The sequence below is a fragment of the Equus asinus genome, chromosome X (assembly GCF_041296235.1).
Source record: "Equus asinus isolate D_3611 breed Donkey chromosome X, EquAss-T2T_v2, whole genome shotgun sequence".
Classification (NCBI taxonomy): Eukaryota; Metazoa; Chordata; class Mammalia; order Perissodactyla; family Equidae; genus Equus; species Equus asinus.
The window spans coordinates 14,409,351-14,423,829 of record NC_091820.1 but is presented as its reverse complement, the minus strand read 5'-3'; the positions used below and the strand labels follow the sequence as shown (position 1 = coordinate 14,423,829).

Below are 14,479 nucleotides of genomic sequence, written 5' to 3'. Positions count from 1 at the left end.
ATAAGTAAATTATTTCTTTTTTAAAGATTAGCCCTTTAAATATTGCTTCCCTGAATGCATCCGATCGAGAAAGTACCACCTCCTGCAGTAGGGAAAATCGCAGACTGACTATTCACACCCCTGCACCACCTTCCCAAGCTGAGCAGGATCGGGGCAATGTCCTAAGCTGTACCTGAGGCGATAAGAGCTGCAGGCTGTTGGCTCTGGCCGCCATCCCTTGCCCTACGCTCAAGCTTCCGTCCAAGCCTTTGGCTCTCACTTTGTCCCGGGTCACGTACATGGAATGCCGGTGTGGGCGTTGCTGGGAAGAGAAAGGGCTGGTGTAGCCCAGCCCATATGAAAACGACTCATGAGGTGCAGACAGTGAATGGGAATGGCTGCTGTCCATGTGCTCAGGCAGCTTCAACTCCTCCATCGTTTTAGAATGCCTGGTTGTGGTTCGGCGTGAGTCGAGAGTGCCCTCACTTCGGTTATTTCTCCCAGAGGGGCTGAGCAAAGTTCTCGTGTCACTGTGCCTGGTGGGGGTTGGGCTGGTGGGAGAGTTCAAGTCCAAGCAGCTGGATGGAAAGTACCTACTGGTATTAGACTCTGTAATTTGGGCCCTGGCTTCAGAAAGGTTGCTCACTGACTTGGAGTCACTCAAGGCCCCATGGCTTTTGGCCTTGGTCCTGTAGGAGGGACTCCTAGAGGACTGGGGAATAGTGTCAATGTAGCTATGTCGACTCTGTTTTTCACTGGGCTGCAGTGTTCCGGCTTTGCTCTGAGAGCTTTCCATGAATGAGTGCCGGTTCTGCTGAGATCTGCTGCTTGACTTGAGGTACTTTGTGCCTGGGCCTTCCGAAGGCTTTGGGTCAATATTAAAATCAAACTCTGTCTTTGACTTGGCTTCTTTTGGGCTGAGAAGGTGTGGCATGTTGTTGTTGGTAAGATCTTTGCTGGTAGACCCAGGCTGGCTGCTTGCTTGGTAGGTTTTGGTGTGCATGGGACTAAGAGTAGCTCCAGCAAGGTTTCCATTTAGGAAGCTTTCATTGGCAGGAAGACCTTCATCAGCCCGGGGCAGACCCACACTTAGGTTCTGGATGTCCTTGCTGTTTGATCTGTGGTGAGACTGCAAAGCAGCACTTTTGCTGGCTTGGTTTCTATGTTAAAAACAAGAGAAGTATATCAGTTTCCCTCAATAGCAGACACGCAAAAAGCATCATTAAAAAAAAGGACAAATACCTAAGACACCTCAAAGACTGAAAAAACTCTGTCTAATACGTGCCAACAATTAACAAGTAACCCTAAGAAGTAAGTTCCTTAGATCAAGTCACTGCAACAAAGCACCAGTCCTGATGAAATGATTTTGGCATCCTTAAATGCTCAGCTAACTTGCTGCCAACACAGTTTCAAACTGATAATCTGGGGGAACATGCTTTTGCTATATTGGTGCTCACATGAGTGTTTGTTATAGAACGCCTGTTAAGAAGAAGAGAGCTGAGCTGTAGGCAAACTCTATAACTTTTTTGCCTGCTTGAATGTCAGAAGGCAACATTTAGACTTGAAGGTCACTGTGTTCTTTGAACTTCGTTTTTATTTATAAAACTTACAGCCTGCCTCAGAGATATACAGTCATAGACACCAATGTCTCTTTTGTCTTTAGCCCGTATCATCAAACAATGAGAATCCCAGCAATGCATTCAGTAAAAGAAAATGGCACTCTAAAAAGAAATGTAAATTGCCTGGTGAGGTTTGTTGGAAAACATGGTGATCGATGTTTACGTTTTGGAGAAGCGGCACTCCTTGGGGTACTTCAGACACCTCCAGGTGCGCTAAACAGGAACGCATCTCTAACTGACCAGAGGGGTCTAACGAGTTAATTTCTCTCCAAAAGACACAATTTATTCTCTTCTTCATTTCACAGGTCATTATTCCAAGCCGTCTGAGGCCTCCTTTAGGATTTAAAGCTTCATTCCCTACTTGGTTTAAAATACAAAATATAAATCCAGAGGAAAACCTTGTCCTCTATTCAAAAGCTGAAAATGACATCATAGCAAAGTCAGTTTGATCTATTGTAACTATTTACAGGACCAAATTGTAGTTTGAGATAGGTGAGAATGTTTTCAAATGAAAAATAATTTACACATTTCCCTCTTTACTATGCATTCAGAAAATTTTGCTACAAATATTGCTATTGTTAAAGATGGTTTGATTTAGGAGAGTTTTGCTCCCATCACATACTAATTGGAAGAAAAGTCACATTTTTTTTCCTGTAGAATGGTAATCTGTGAAATTATGCCTTCCCATTTTCCCTATGAGAACCCACAATTGCTCAGGCATCAAAGGTAAGGGCCTTTTCCTCTAGTCCTACCTTCCAGAGTGTTAACAAGTATCTGCTATCAAGCAAGCCTGCAATAGTGTGGAAGGCTTCATCTCCTAAATGCACTCACTAATCTCTCTCAGTTCGGTCACAAGAATTGCAGCCTTAAATAAGGTCACTTAAATATGAGCCAACTAAATGGCAGATCCCAAACCCAGCAAGAAATTACAAAGAAAGGAAAGTTTCACTTTCTGTTAAATGATGTCAACAGAGTCTATCCCCAGATCAATAAAGGACAGTCCTGGTATCCCAAAGGCATCAGGTTTTAAACCATTTGAGTCATTTGTCAACTTAGATCTCGGGAACTAAAATATCTTGGCAACTTTTCAAAAACCCAAACGATGATAGACAAATAGTCTCACCCATAAACAGATCCAAGTGTGTTCATTATTCTCCATTTGCCCAACCCCTAATCCATTTTCCACTCCTCTCTGCCCCATCCTGGACCTCAGGAGCCCAACACTGCAGACTGTGGCACCCAGGCTCCCTGACCACCTAACTCCCAGGTGGGTTTAGCAGTGCAAGGGACTGGAGCCTGTCTTCCCTGCTCCTTCCCAGCATCAGCATCCGGACTTAGATCGGAACTGTGTCCCTCCAGATTACAGCTCCCACGGGGTGGCTCCTCCTGCCTGGCTCCACTGGGTTCTCATAACCCTATTTCCAACCCTTTCTCCTTCAGGCCTAGAGAGAGGAATAGCAGAGATAACACATCCAGATATTGTGAAACATCTGAAGCTCCAAAGAGGACCAAGAAAGGAGAGAGAAGACTGAAGACAGCTGCTAGAGCTTTTGAAACTCTTGGAAACACTGCTTTCAATGTGAAGCACAAACCTACATGGTAGAAAGAACATATTCACAGCAACGTAAGATACAACTTCTAACATGAAAAGGGAGGCTATAAAGTTAAGGTAGAAACATTTGTTACAGATTTCGGTTGACATAAGTGTACACAAAAAGCCTAAACCGCTATTCTGAAAGTTTCTATCTTGACATTAATCTGAAGCCATTGAGCTTTGCACATAATTCCTATGTAGAAAGGGTATCAAACTGTCTTCAAATTGGAGCTCTGCCAAAGCGCAATAAAAAAACTGCTTCAAAAATTCCATAGATGTCTTTGACACACAACTGTAAGGAATCTGTGTTAAACTGCCAACCACTTAAGAGGATTTTATATATAAACCCTTCTTAAATGGTTGGCAGCATAGATAGTTAGAAAGTTAATCTCTTTACTTAAAATAACTTTTCAAAACAAACATCAAAGATGCAAAGCTACATTTTTATGGAGGTTGGCAAAGCAGGACTGGCGAGAGGGCAGGGCAGGGCAGGCTGAAGCACCATCCCGCCATGTCCAAGGCGAGCAGAACCTCAGGAGAGTTTGAAGGAAACTTTGGCAGGGGCTAAGTAATGCAAGAGCCCACTGCTTCTCCTACAGAGATGTGAACTTGGATGACAGAAGACAGGGTATGTGAGTGTCTCTCAGGGATAAGTCAGTGGAGTGTGTAAGTGGCAGCCAAGGTGATATGGTGCCGTGAACTCTCTCCAATGGTTCTGGGAAGTCCAAGGGAGTCATGGTCTATGAAGAATTAGTGTCCCTAACAAGAAGGGCTTCCATGGAGGAAATATGGACCATAGACAAGTGTGGAGAAAAGGACATTTCCAGATGCACATAAACTGAGCAAAGATCATTCCTAGAGAAACCATTTAGGACTTTTTCTTTAATGTATTTAGTACACTGTCAAGACCTAAAACTGAATTCTTCCAGAGATTTTTATTACTTATAATTTCTATTATCATTTACTTGAAAAGGGGATTTGGGAAGACTCCTCAAAGGCCTGTATAAACCATATCCTCATCACTACATACATCCTCCTTGTCAGATCCCTACAGAGGGTTCCCAGGGAGAACCTCAAATCCCCACTGGGGATCTCTCTCAAGTGAGTCACTAGAGGATGAATACACAGGCCCCTTTTCATGGTATGGGTTATACCACTAATCACTACAGCACAAATCAAAACTTTATCATAGTCTACTGAACTTTATATCGCTGGAATCCTTTTTCTTTGCAAATGTCTACTAGAAGAGTCAAGTGACAAGGTGGAAGGAAGAAAAAAGTACCTGAACTGGGAGTAACCCCAGATAAGACACAGGCATAATGTGAACCTCCTAAATGCAAAGGAGCAACCAAATGATGAATACCATTCCTTGACTCAGTGTACTAAAATCTCATGGAAACAGACAACAAGGTGAACGTAAACTTGGTTAAATAGAATTTGGGACTAATTCCAGGCCTCCCTGAAAAAAAACCAGGAAGAATGGTCTATAAAATGTGAGGGAAACAATAACCAAAACCAGTCATTTTAAAGAGAGTAAAGAGCTGTAAAACACAATTACACCATCACAGTTAAGCAGAGAAAATACAGGATAAGTGGCTACTGCCAATTTACGGATGTGCTCACAGTTCTAAAAAGTACCAGGTCTTGAGCTTTCAAAATTCCAATGGATTAAGAACAATTGTTCTACATGGAGAGAAAATTGGGGGAAAATGGAAGAAAATTTATATTCAAAAAGGTTCATATTAAGAATTATTGTTTTATATTTCTCTTAAAGATTGGCGCCTGAGCTAACAACTGTTGCCAATCTTCTTTTTTTTTTCTGCTTTTTCTCCCCAAATGCCCCCAGTACTTAGTTGTATACTTAGTTGTGGGTCCTTCTAGTTGTGGCATGTGGGACACCATCTCAGCATGGCCTGATGAGCAGTGCCATGTCCCGCCTGTCCGTGCCCAGGATCCGAATCAGCAAAACCCTGGAGCGCGTGAACTTAACCACTCGGCCACAGGGCCGGCCCCTCTATTTCTCTTCTTAATAGTAGATGAGAGAAACTATTTCCTATCTCCTATAGTCTAAGCAACGCCAGATGACAAGACCAGCTTCTTGGTAGAGGGAGGAAGACAGAGAAACCATGACAAGCACACTGACCCCCTGTAAATGCAACCAAGAGAATCAGGGAACGTCAGTTCTGGAGAGAGAACCTGATTGCATAGTCCAATCCCTTGTGAGTTTTTTCCCTCAGGAAACAGATTTTTTTTTTAAGATTATGCTGAAAAGCTATATTTTAAAAGGCACTAACTTTAATCGCTATCTACCAAACTGACTACTATTTCCCTATTCTTATTCTTATGGAAAAAAACTTTCTTAACTCAATAGTTAAAAGACAAGAGCAATAAAAACACAAGACCCTTCTATACAGCCAGACTTACCTGGTTCAGTTGCAAAGATTGCCCTACGTGCCTTCCCACCCACCTGTGTTTGGCATCCTCTTCTCCCTCCAGAAATCCCCTTGCCCTCATCCACCCTTCTTCCTCCAGGCATCACCCCTGGGTGCCATTTACACAAAATCTTCTAGCTCATGAGGCTAGAAACCCCCTTAGTTGCTAACCCATGCTACCTTTCCCAAGGAATGCATAGGTTTCCATAATGTACTTGTTAAAGAGAAGAAAGTCTTTAAGACCCACACAGCTCTTTAATTGCGGTTCTGAATCATGTAATAAGCATAAGGAAGATATTTTTGAATAAAGAGGGCTTTCCTTCTTTTCTCTAATTGTATCATTTAAGCAGCCACCTCCTCCACCTACTTGTAAGACCAACACTGCATCTGTATTTCCTTAAAAGGCAATATTTACCTATTAGACAAAGTGCTGCTTTCCACGTGGTAAGGTTTTCTTTTCGCTGACCTTGAAGGGGAACGATCCAAAAGTCTCTGGGTTTGAAATGTAGGGTGATTCAAACACTGTTCTGTCAAGTATCTGTCAGCTGGGTCCAACTTCAGTAAATTCTTGGGAAATAAAATTAGGATTGGAAAGAACATTACAAAGTTAAATTTAAATTGTAATAAAAACCTTATTTCTTTTTCTTATAAAAGAAATGCATGGTCATTGCAGAATATCTAGCAAACACAGTTTAGTCCAAAACATTTTTTTAAAAGGGCCATCTAAATCACCCGTAGTCTTCCCATTGTTGTCCTCTAGGGATAGGACCTCTCAGCCCTTTTTCGATTATCATATACACATATTTTCTTTTACAAAATCTGGTTTTTATTATACACACGACTTTTGTACTTTTCGTCTACTAATCAAAACATTTTTTACAACATAAACATTTTAAATATATTTTTAAATAAGTATGTATTCACATGAAAGAATATACATTCTTCATCTTTCTCTTGTCCCCCCTCTCTGGAGGCAGCCCACGTTACCAGTTTCTTGTGCCTCCTTTCACAGATACTTTATACACATTTTTATCTGCTTTTATTTTACCCAAACAGTAGCGTGCACACAATGGCCTGCACTTAGCTTTCTTTCCACTGGTCATGGATCATAAGAGATCATTCCATATCAGTAAAGAGCTTCAACTCTATGTCTGTACCTTAGGCTGTTTTTAGCAATTCCCTAATGATAAACGTTTCAGTTGTTTCCCTTCTTTTATTATTATGAACAATGCTGCAACAAATAACTTTACAACACGTTTTTAAATGATCATGTAGAAGTTTGTGGTGTGAATATACCATGGTTTATTTAACCAGTTTCCTACTGTTGGACATTTAGATGGCTGCCACTTTTCACTATTATAATTAATGCTGTGATGAACACCTAAAACATCTGCATACATCCATGGTCCCTTTTATAAGATAAACTCCTAGAGATGGAACTGGTAGGCATGCAAACTTTTAAGGATTATTTTCTATGTGTCGCCAAATTACCCCCTAGGAACATTGTCTCAAATGAGACTCCCTTCAGCACTTGAGAGTCTGCCAATTTCCTGGCACCTTCATCAACAATAGGCATTATTGTACTTTTCAGTATTTATAAATTATTTAAAAAATGGTATCTCACAGCTGTTTTAATTCACATCTTTTATTACTAGTGAGGTTGAATATTTTTTGTTTATTGGTTACTTATATTCCTTCTTATTTTTCTGTTTGTGTATCTGTTCTAATTTATTTCTAAATGTTGTTTATTCATTAAGGTACTAATCCTTTTATGCTGCACATATTAGATTTTTTACAACTAAAATGTTTTCTTCTAATATTATTTATCTAAGTAATTGGACAAGATTTTAAAAGGTGAATCATTATTAAAATTAATTGTTATTGAAAAATTAAGCAAATATATAAAGAAACATAACCTAACACAATGCAATAGACCACACTGAAATTTGCTTTTTGAGTGATGGACATTCTCCCTCAGAGAAAGGAAGAAGGGTGAAATTCCAGCATTCCCAAATCCATCTCTAGCTCACTTTCATTGGTTTTGCCCACAGTTAATCTCTTTGTGATCCACTGTTGAACACTAAGAGCACACCTAGATTTGTTACCAATACCACCTTCAACCTAGCGCCACAGAAAATCTGAATTCTGATCCTATCATATACTGAAACATTCACTTGGAGTCAAAAGATTCCAGTAACCCAAGCCACTGCTTATATGCAAGTGGATTTACATTTGTGTTGACTCAGACACCTCTAAAATTATCCCAATTCTTTCTTCTTAGAAAATAAAAACTGTAGAGATATATAAAATGGTTTTGGTCTCACTGGCTGTTAAAACAGTTAACATCAAAATGGTTTTACTATATAATACTAGTTAAAAACAAAGGAAAGTCAGCCCCTGAGTAGTATTTTAAATTAGTAGTACATAAGACCTTTCAGAAGCCAAATATCTACTAGCTTTAAAGAGCTATTTTAAGATGTTACTGCACATACAAAGAACTATTTTTATGTTTATGAATACAGCTGTTAATTTTCAAATTACTTGGAAAGATGAAGTCATTATGAGGAAAGTACAAAACTTACTGAGTAAAGAGTTTCAAAATTCAGTATGCGGGGGGAAAAACAACATTATTATCGTTTTTTTTTTTTCCTACCCAAACAGAGCCCATATAATTATTGTAACTGTTCTTTATTAGCGACTTGGATTAATTCTGGCAACTTGTATCCCCACCAAAATGACTGATATGTATAAACAGATGCAGGATGAGATGGCCATTTCAGGCACTTATATATGGACAAAATTATCAAATCTGCTTTAGGGAATGGCATAGAGAATATATTTCATCATGATAGGATAAATGGTGTTATTTATTTTTCAAATTCATTCTCAAAAATAGCTAAAAGACAAAAGGAATAATTCTATTTATATAAGATTCAATGATAACAAGGCAATATTAATCTTTGGTGATAGAAGTCAGAATTGTGGTTTCCAGGAGTGGGGAGTGGCAGGGGTGTACAGCTTGGGATGGGGTCATGAGGAGACTTCTGGTGTGCTAATAAGTGTCTATATCTCAATCTGGTGGGGTTACAAAGATATGTTTACATTATAAAAATTAACTGAGATGTACACATAATTTGTATGAATATACATTTCAATGAGAACATTTATTTAACGTCAAAGAAATTTAAGGGTAAATATATTAAAGGAATAGGAATTAGACTGTATAACTTCCAAAATGGTATAAATGCAGAAAGATTCAGATTATCTTTGTACCTTTATCTGTGCTAGATTTTACCAGGTACCACACTGACATTTGCTAATTATATTTGGTAATAATTTAACAAAAAAAGTTCAATTATTTTTAACCAAAAAAAGATAAAAGGCAGGAAACATGAAATTGTATTTAATTCAGTTCTTCTACTTTATTCTATTTACATTTTAAAAGTTACCAAATAATTAAGGCCCTGATAAATAAATATTGATTGCATGAAAGAACATATTGACAAAACCCAACTGATTTAAAAGATAATTTATGCCTAATTAACCTGAAAGAGCCTTGAGGGTTCTTTTTTTAATAGCATCTCTCAATCTGTGTTCAGAAGAATGCTAGTGCTGTAGAGTTTTATAAAATAAAAAAAAAGTATTCAGTATTTAATTAAATTTGGGAAATGTTGAATGAGACAAAAATGCTTCTTTACTGCGGGATTTCTGAAAGCCTTTAGAGCTTAATGAATATCGTGAATCTCTACGAGAGGTTATATGGTATGTGGCCTTTCCCAAAGCTGTGCCTCCCTCCCCCACCTCTGCCCCCACACCTATTTACACAGTGTTCCTTGGAGCACAGATTAACACAGTTTAAAGCACAGCAAAGTTCTGAGAGTGCTGCTCGGCAATTTCCAACTGTGCTAAGTATGCCTTTAAAGGCTCTGTGCACAGTGTAGCGTTTCTGATTTTGATGGCTGGCTGATTGGGAAGAAAATAAAATTGATCTATTAACAAGCGGGTTCTGAAGGTCCACTATCAAACAACCAGCACTTGCTGATGCATGGCTGGCGGCCATGAAAGCTGGAGAAACATGAGAGAATAGTTCTCATTCAAGGGGCCGACGGTACACTGCGAAAGAAAAACTTGAAGAGAAAATGGTGAGCATGTTTTCGTAGTCCAGAGCAGGAAGATGCGGACGGGGGCACTAGCAGGAAGAGGAGCGCACAGGCATGCTAGTGGCAGTGCTCCTGCTGTGTCAAAAGAGCCAGAAAGAGCCCATCTGTCTTGGAGAGAAGCAGCCAAGTCAGAAAAAGAGCAGAATTAGGTTCACTGATAAAAATAATCTTATGGGAAGCCTTAAATAAGAAATGTTAGAATCTCTTCTTTCAACATTCATCTTCAGATTTGTTTTAAAACTTTATGCCTGAGCAGCTCTTCAGGGGTGAATAAATTTTTTTATTATTTAGTTATTTATATTTAGATTGTTATTCTGTCCATTTTAAGAATATAATTTAGATATCTCACAGTCTTATGTAGATGGAATGTTACAATATCAGATACTGTGGCAATTTTAAATAAATTACATACCTTTTAACATGACATAGTCCCCCATTATTCACCATTATACATATATTAACAAAATATTTCATTCATAAAAGCAGGCTATGGTCACATGTAGACACAAGAGAACCCACAAACCAAAAGACATTTTATACAGACAACATCAACTTATCCCACCTTCATTAAGTCAAGTAAAACGCTATTTAAAATTCCAAGGTATCTTCTCTCCAATGACTGAGGATGGTTAACAGCTGGAAACTGCAAGAACAACATGACAGAAATGTCAGCACACGGGGAAGGGTGTTTGTGTGCATGTGCTGTGAGTGTAGAAGATGGTAGCTGATGACTGGAAGTTATTGCCCTAGTACCAATCCAAGTCAAATTTATTCCATATGTATATTACTTTTGGTGTCTATCTATTTGAGTTATAGATTGATAGGACTGCATATTAAATAACAGGAAAACTCACATGTGAAAGATGATGCTTAAATCTAGTCAGACAATACTGAATGAAGCATATAAAACAAACCAAAATATAAAAATTTGAAACTCCATTTACACAGTTTACACAGCATTATCTACCTATATAGACAATCCAGTTATAATACAGTTTATACAGAATTTGTCTGCTCATATAGATAATTCTTAAGCCTTTTTCACAATAACATTACCATTTACTTCTGAAAATTAGAGAAGTGAAAAAAAAAAAAAAGGCAGAGAGGGCAGTACTTGAAAGGCCACTGAAGTAGAAATAGTGAATTCAGGCACGTTCTATTATTGCTTTTAATATACTCTTTTAATGACCTGTTTTCAGCTGCTTCCTTTATGTAAGTTGGAACAGAAGGCAAACAGGCTCCCAAATTAACAAAGGCATTTTTAAATAAAATGAAGGGAAGAGGTCAGGTTTATTTAGAAACTCTATTCTTCCCTCTGCCAATTCACATTTCATAATATCTAAGTGCACAGTAAAGTGTTAGAGTCCAGGGCCATGCACTCCCTCCCAACGGGAGGGCTGCTTTGCTTTAAATATATATTTCCTTTATACCAACGTGACAGCATTTCGAAGTACTGAAATCCTTGAAGATGCTAAATAAGTGGATGGGGGGACTACCTATGGAGGAAAATTCAAACAAGGTATCTGAAGAGTGATTATGACATCATCCCCACACTGTGCCAGGTATGGCAGGAGATACAGAATATGGGTAAGACCTAAAGCTCATAGTTAAGCAATCCACAGTGTGACTGGGAAAGCAATCAGTACTAAACTGTGCAGCTGTAAATTCTAATCAAAGCTCAGAGAAAGGAGAGACCACGGTAGTTTGCAGCTGTAGAAGAAAGAATCTATAGATAATATTCGAACTAGTTTTTAAAAGCTAAGAAAAACATGAGGACAGAGAAAAGTAGGACAGCATCTTCTAGATAGAGGAAGCAGAAGGAATAAAATGAACTTAACACAGACACACAGGCAATAATCTAAAACTGATTTCTGAGGGAAGTGATGCTATGTGAGGCATTTTAGCAATTATTCTTCTTCTTATTTTAGAGATGAGGAAGGTGATGATCAGAAAGTTCAAATAACTGGTTCAAGGCAAGTTACATAATCAAAAAGCAGTAGAACTAGTATTTGCACCCAGGTCTGTGATCTAAACCCACACTCTTTCTAAACCCAGGTGCCTCTCCTAAGGGAGGTAGAGAGGTGCCTTTGGATATTGTTGGAGCATTAGATATCAGCCCAAAGAGAGAGACACCTGTCATGCTGTGATAAAGAACTCTATACCAGCACATTTTAATTAATATTATGCTTATGAGGTCTATCTTATGCTACCAGATATCCCCTCCTTTTTATTTTTTCAGAAGTAACATTTCATTGATAAAAAAATTAATGCTGAAAGTCAGAAGGTATTGGAAATAGTATGATAAAAAATGACCAAGCAAACTCCTAACTTAAAAAAATTAATTTGTGTGCTTTTGAATGAAAGTCACCATTCTAATATGAGATCATTCAACAAGTAACCAAAACTCAAGCACAGAAGTTTAAAGTATATCCTAATCACTAGTTTGTTTGTTTCCTTTCTTTCTTTCCTAATCACTTGGCCAATACAATACTATGAGGGTGCCTCTTCACCCCAGCACTCACTGTGTATCAGCACTGGTCTGGGGCATTTTATGTATATTAAAACATTTAATCGACACAACAACCCCATCAGGTAGAATCTGTTATCATCATTTAACACAGGAAGAAACAGAGGCACAAGAAACTTGCCCTAGGTCATTCAAGTAGTAAATATAGAGCCAGGCTTTGAACCCCAGCAGTTCAACCCCAGAGTCTATGCCCTATACTCTGGGACAGCATTTGTTACTTTTTCAAAACGATGCATACCATTAGAGCAGCATCTTGTTGATTTTCCAATCTCTACACAACTGAATCAAAATGCAAGTAGCACTGGACTGGTTACCGGTGAGCCCGCGTCTCACAGCAGTTGCACTTCACACCCCCCATATGCTTAGCTATCCGTCACAGACATTCTCGAGTAAAATGATAAAAAAGGACGTTTCCCTCAGCTATGTTGTTAAACCTCCAAAAAGATTAAACTAATTTAGTTAAGACACCACAAACACTTTCAGACTAAAATGTAAAAATATTAAGGTTTATAAAAATCAAGGTGTCATGGAAGCAGCAGTTTCTCTGAAGGGTATCTCCAAGCAGCAGCACCGTGTGCTGTCTAGCACTTTACACATAACACTATTGAGTGAGGAGGGCTGTGAACAAACAGGACCAGAGACGAATGAGGACAAGGCAGCCTTCGTGCGGCCTATCTAGTCCAAATGCTGCTCATTCTTCAATATCCATTTCAAATCTCGAATTCTCCAAAAATCTTTCTCTAGTGAATCCAGCCAACTATGATTTCTAACCTTCCAGAATGGTTAACTCTCTCTTGGTCTCAGTCATATTGAGATGTATTAGAAAACAGTACAGTGTAGGAAAAAATGCAGTACTTTATTATGTGCCACACTTTCTTATAAACTGTACTGTTTTCTAATTATCTCATGCACAAAAGTCTCAATTCTTCAGCTAGTTCATAAGTTCTTCAGTTATTATGGCAGATCTGTTTACACTCTCTTCAGAGAATCCAGCCTAGAGCCTCTTTAACCAGGCAAAGAACAAGGCAGCCAGCAGACCAAACTTGATGTTCCAGGTCAAATAGTCAATCATTCAACACTATTCAACCTAACAAGCACTGTTCCAGGTGTGCTAATATAACGGCGAACACGATCTTCATTTCTTCAAGGAATTCGCTAGTCCAGTGAGGATACATACTTGCAAACAGCTATTTAAAAGAGACTACAGTGAGAGCTACAAAAGAGGTATGACCAGAGTGTTATCCAAGCACAGAAGAGGCAGTCACCCATCCCCCCTGGAGAAGTCTAGAAGGGCTTCGAGAAGGGCAGACTTTTGACCTGAGCCTGGGGGAGGGAGGAGGAAGAGCTTTCCAGGAAGTGGGGTGAGTATTGGGAGAATTATAGAAATAAAAACGCAGCATGGTGGAAGCAACATGTCAAGGAAATGGGATGAAGTTCGACGTGGCTGCAGAGTAGGGGGCAGGGGGTGGGAATGGGTGGGAGAAAAGGCTGGAGGACTAGGAGCAAGGAGTTTTTAATGCTATCCTAAGGAGTTTCAACTTAGCAATCCTGGAGAGGTTTTCAACACAAAGGAGATCGAACTAAATGTGCAGTTTGTGGAAAAATCATTCTAAAAGCAATGTGAATAGACTGAAGTGAAGAGAGCAAGTTGGAGAGATTGGTTTGGCAGCGGTTATCAACAGTTCAGGTAAAAGGTGATAAGAGTGAAAGAAGCGGGGCTGGCCCGGTGGCGCAGCGGTTAAGTGCGCACATTCTGCTTTGGCGGCCTGGGGTTCCCCGGTTCAGATCCTGGGTGTGGACATGGCACCGCTTGGCACACCATGCTGTGGCAGGCGTCCCACATATAAAGTAGAGGAAGATGGGCACAGATGTTAGCTCAGGGCCAGTCTTCCTCAGCAAAAGGAGGAGGATTGGCAGCAGTTAGCTCAGGGCTAATCTTCCTCAAAAAAATAAATAAATAAAGAGTGAAAGAAGCATTAGAGACGGAGAAGGGAAATATGGTTGCGCTTGAGTGGTAACAATACAGATTGGTTCAAGTGATTATTCAAATATTCATTGAGTCTCTACTAGACATGCTGGGCTCTGTGTCAGATGCTGGAAATACAGTGAGAAAATAGATGATTTCTAACAGTTAATAATTAACAAGTAAATAAACAATCACATACTAT

At 39.2% G+C, this 14,479-nt stretch overlaps 1 protein-coding gene across 6 annotated transcripts in view; it reads right to left on the bottom strand.

Annotated features, from left to right (window-relative positions):
* The window catches only part of CDKL5 (cyclin dependent kinase like 5), a 185,842-nt gene that overhangs the window by 22,619 nt on the left and 148,744 nt on the right, over positions 1-14,479 (bottom strand). For all 6 annotated transcript variants that reach the window (XM_070502015.1, XM_044763101.2, XM_044763103.2 and 3 more), the window contains 3 exons: positions 10,347-10,427; positions 6,040-6,191; positions 173-1,139 (listed from right to left, as the gene is read on the bottom strand). In XM_070502015.1, coding sequence (XP_070358116.1) covers positions 173-1,139; positions 6,040-6,191; positions 10,347-10,427 — 1,200 coding nt within the window. The remainder of the gene's footprint in view (positions 1-172; positions 1,140-6,039; positions 6,192-10,346; positions 10,428-14,479) is intronic.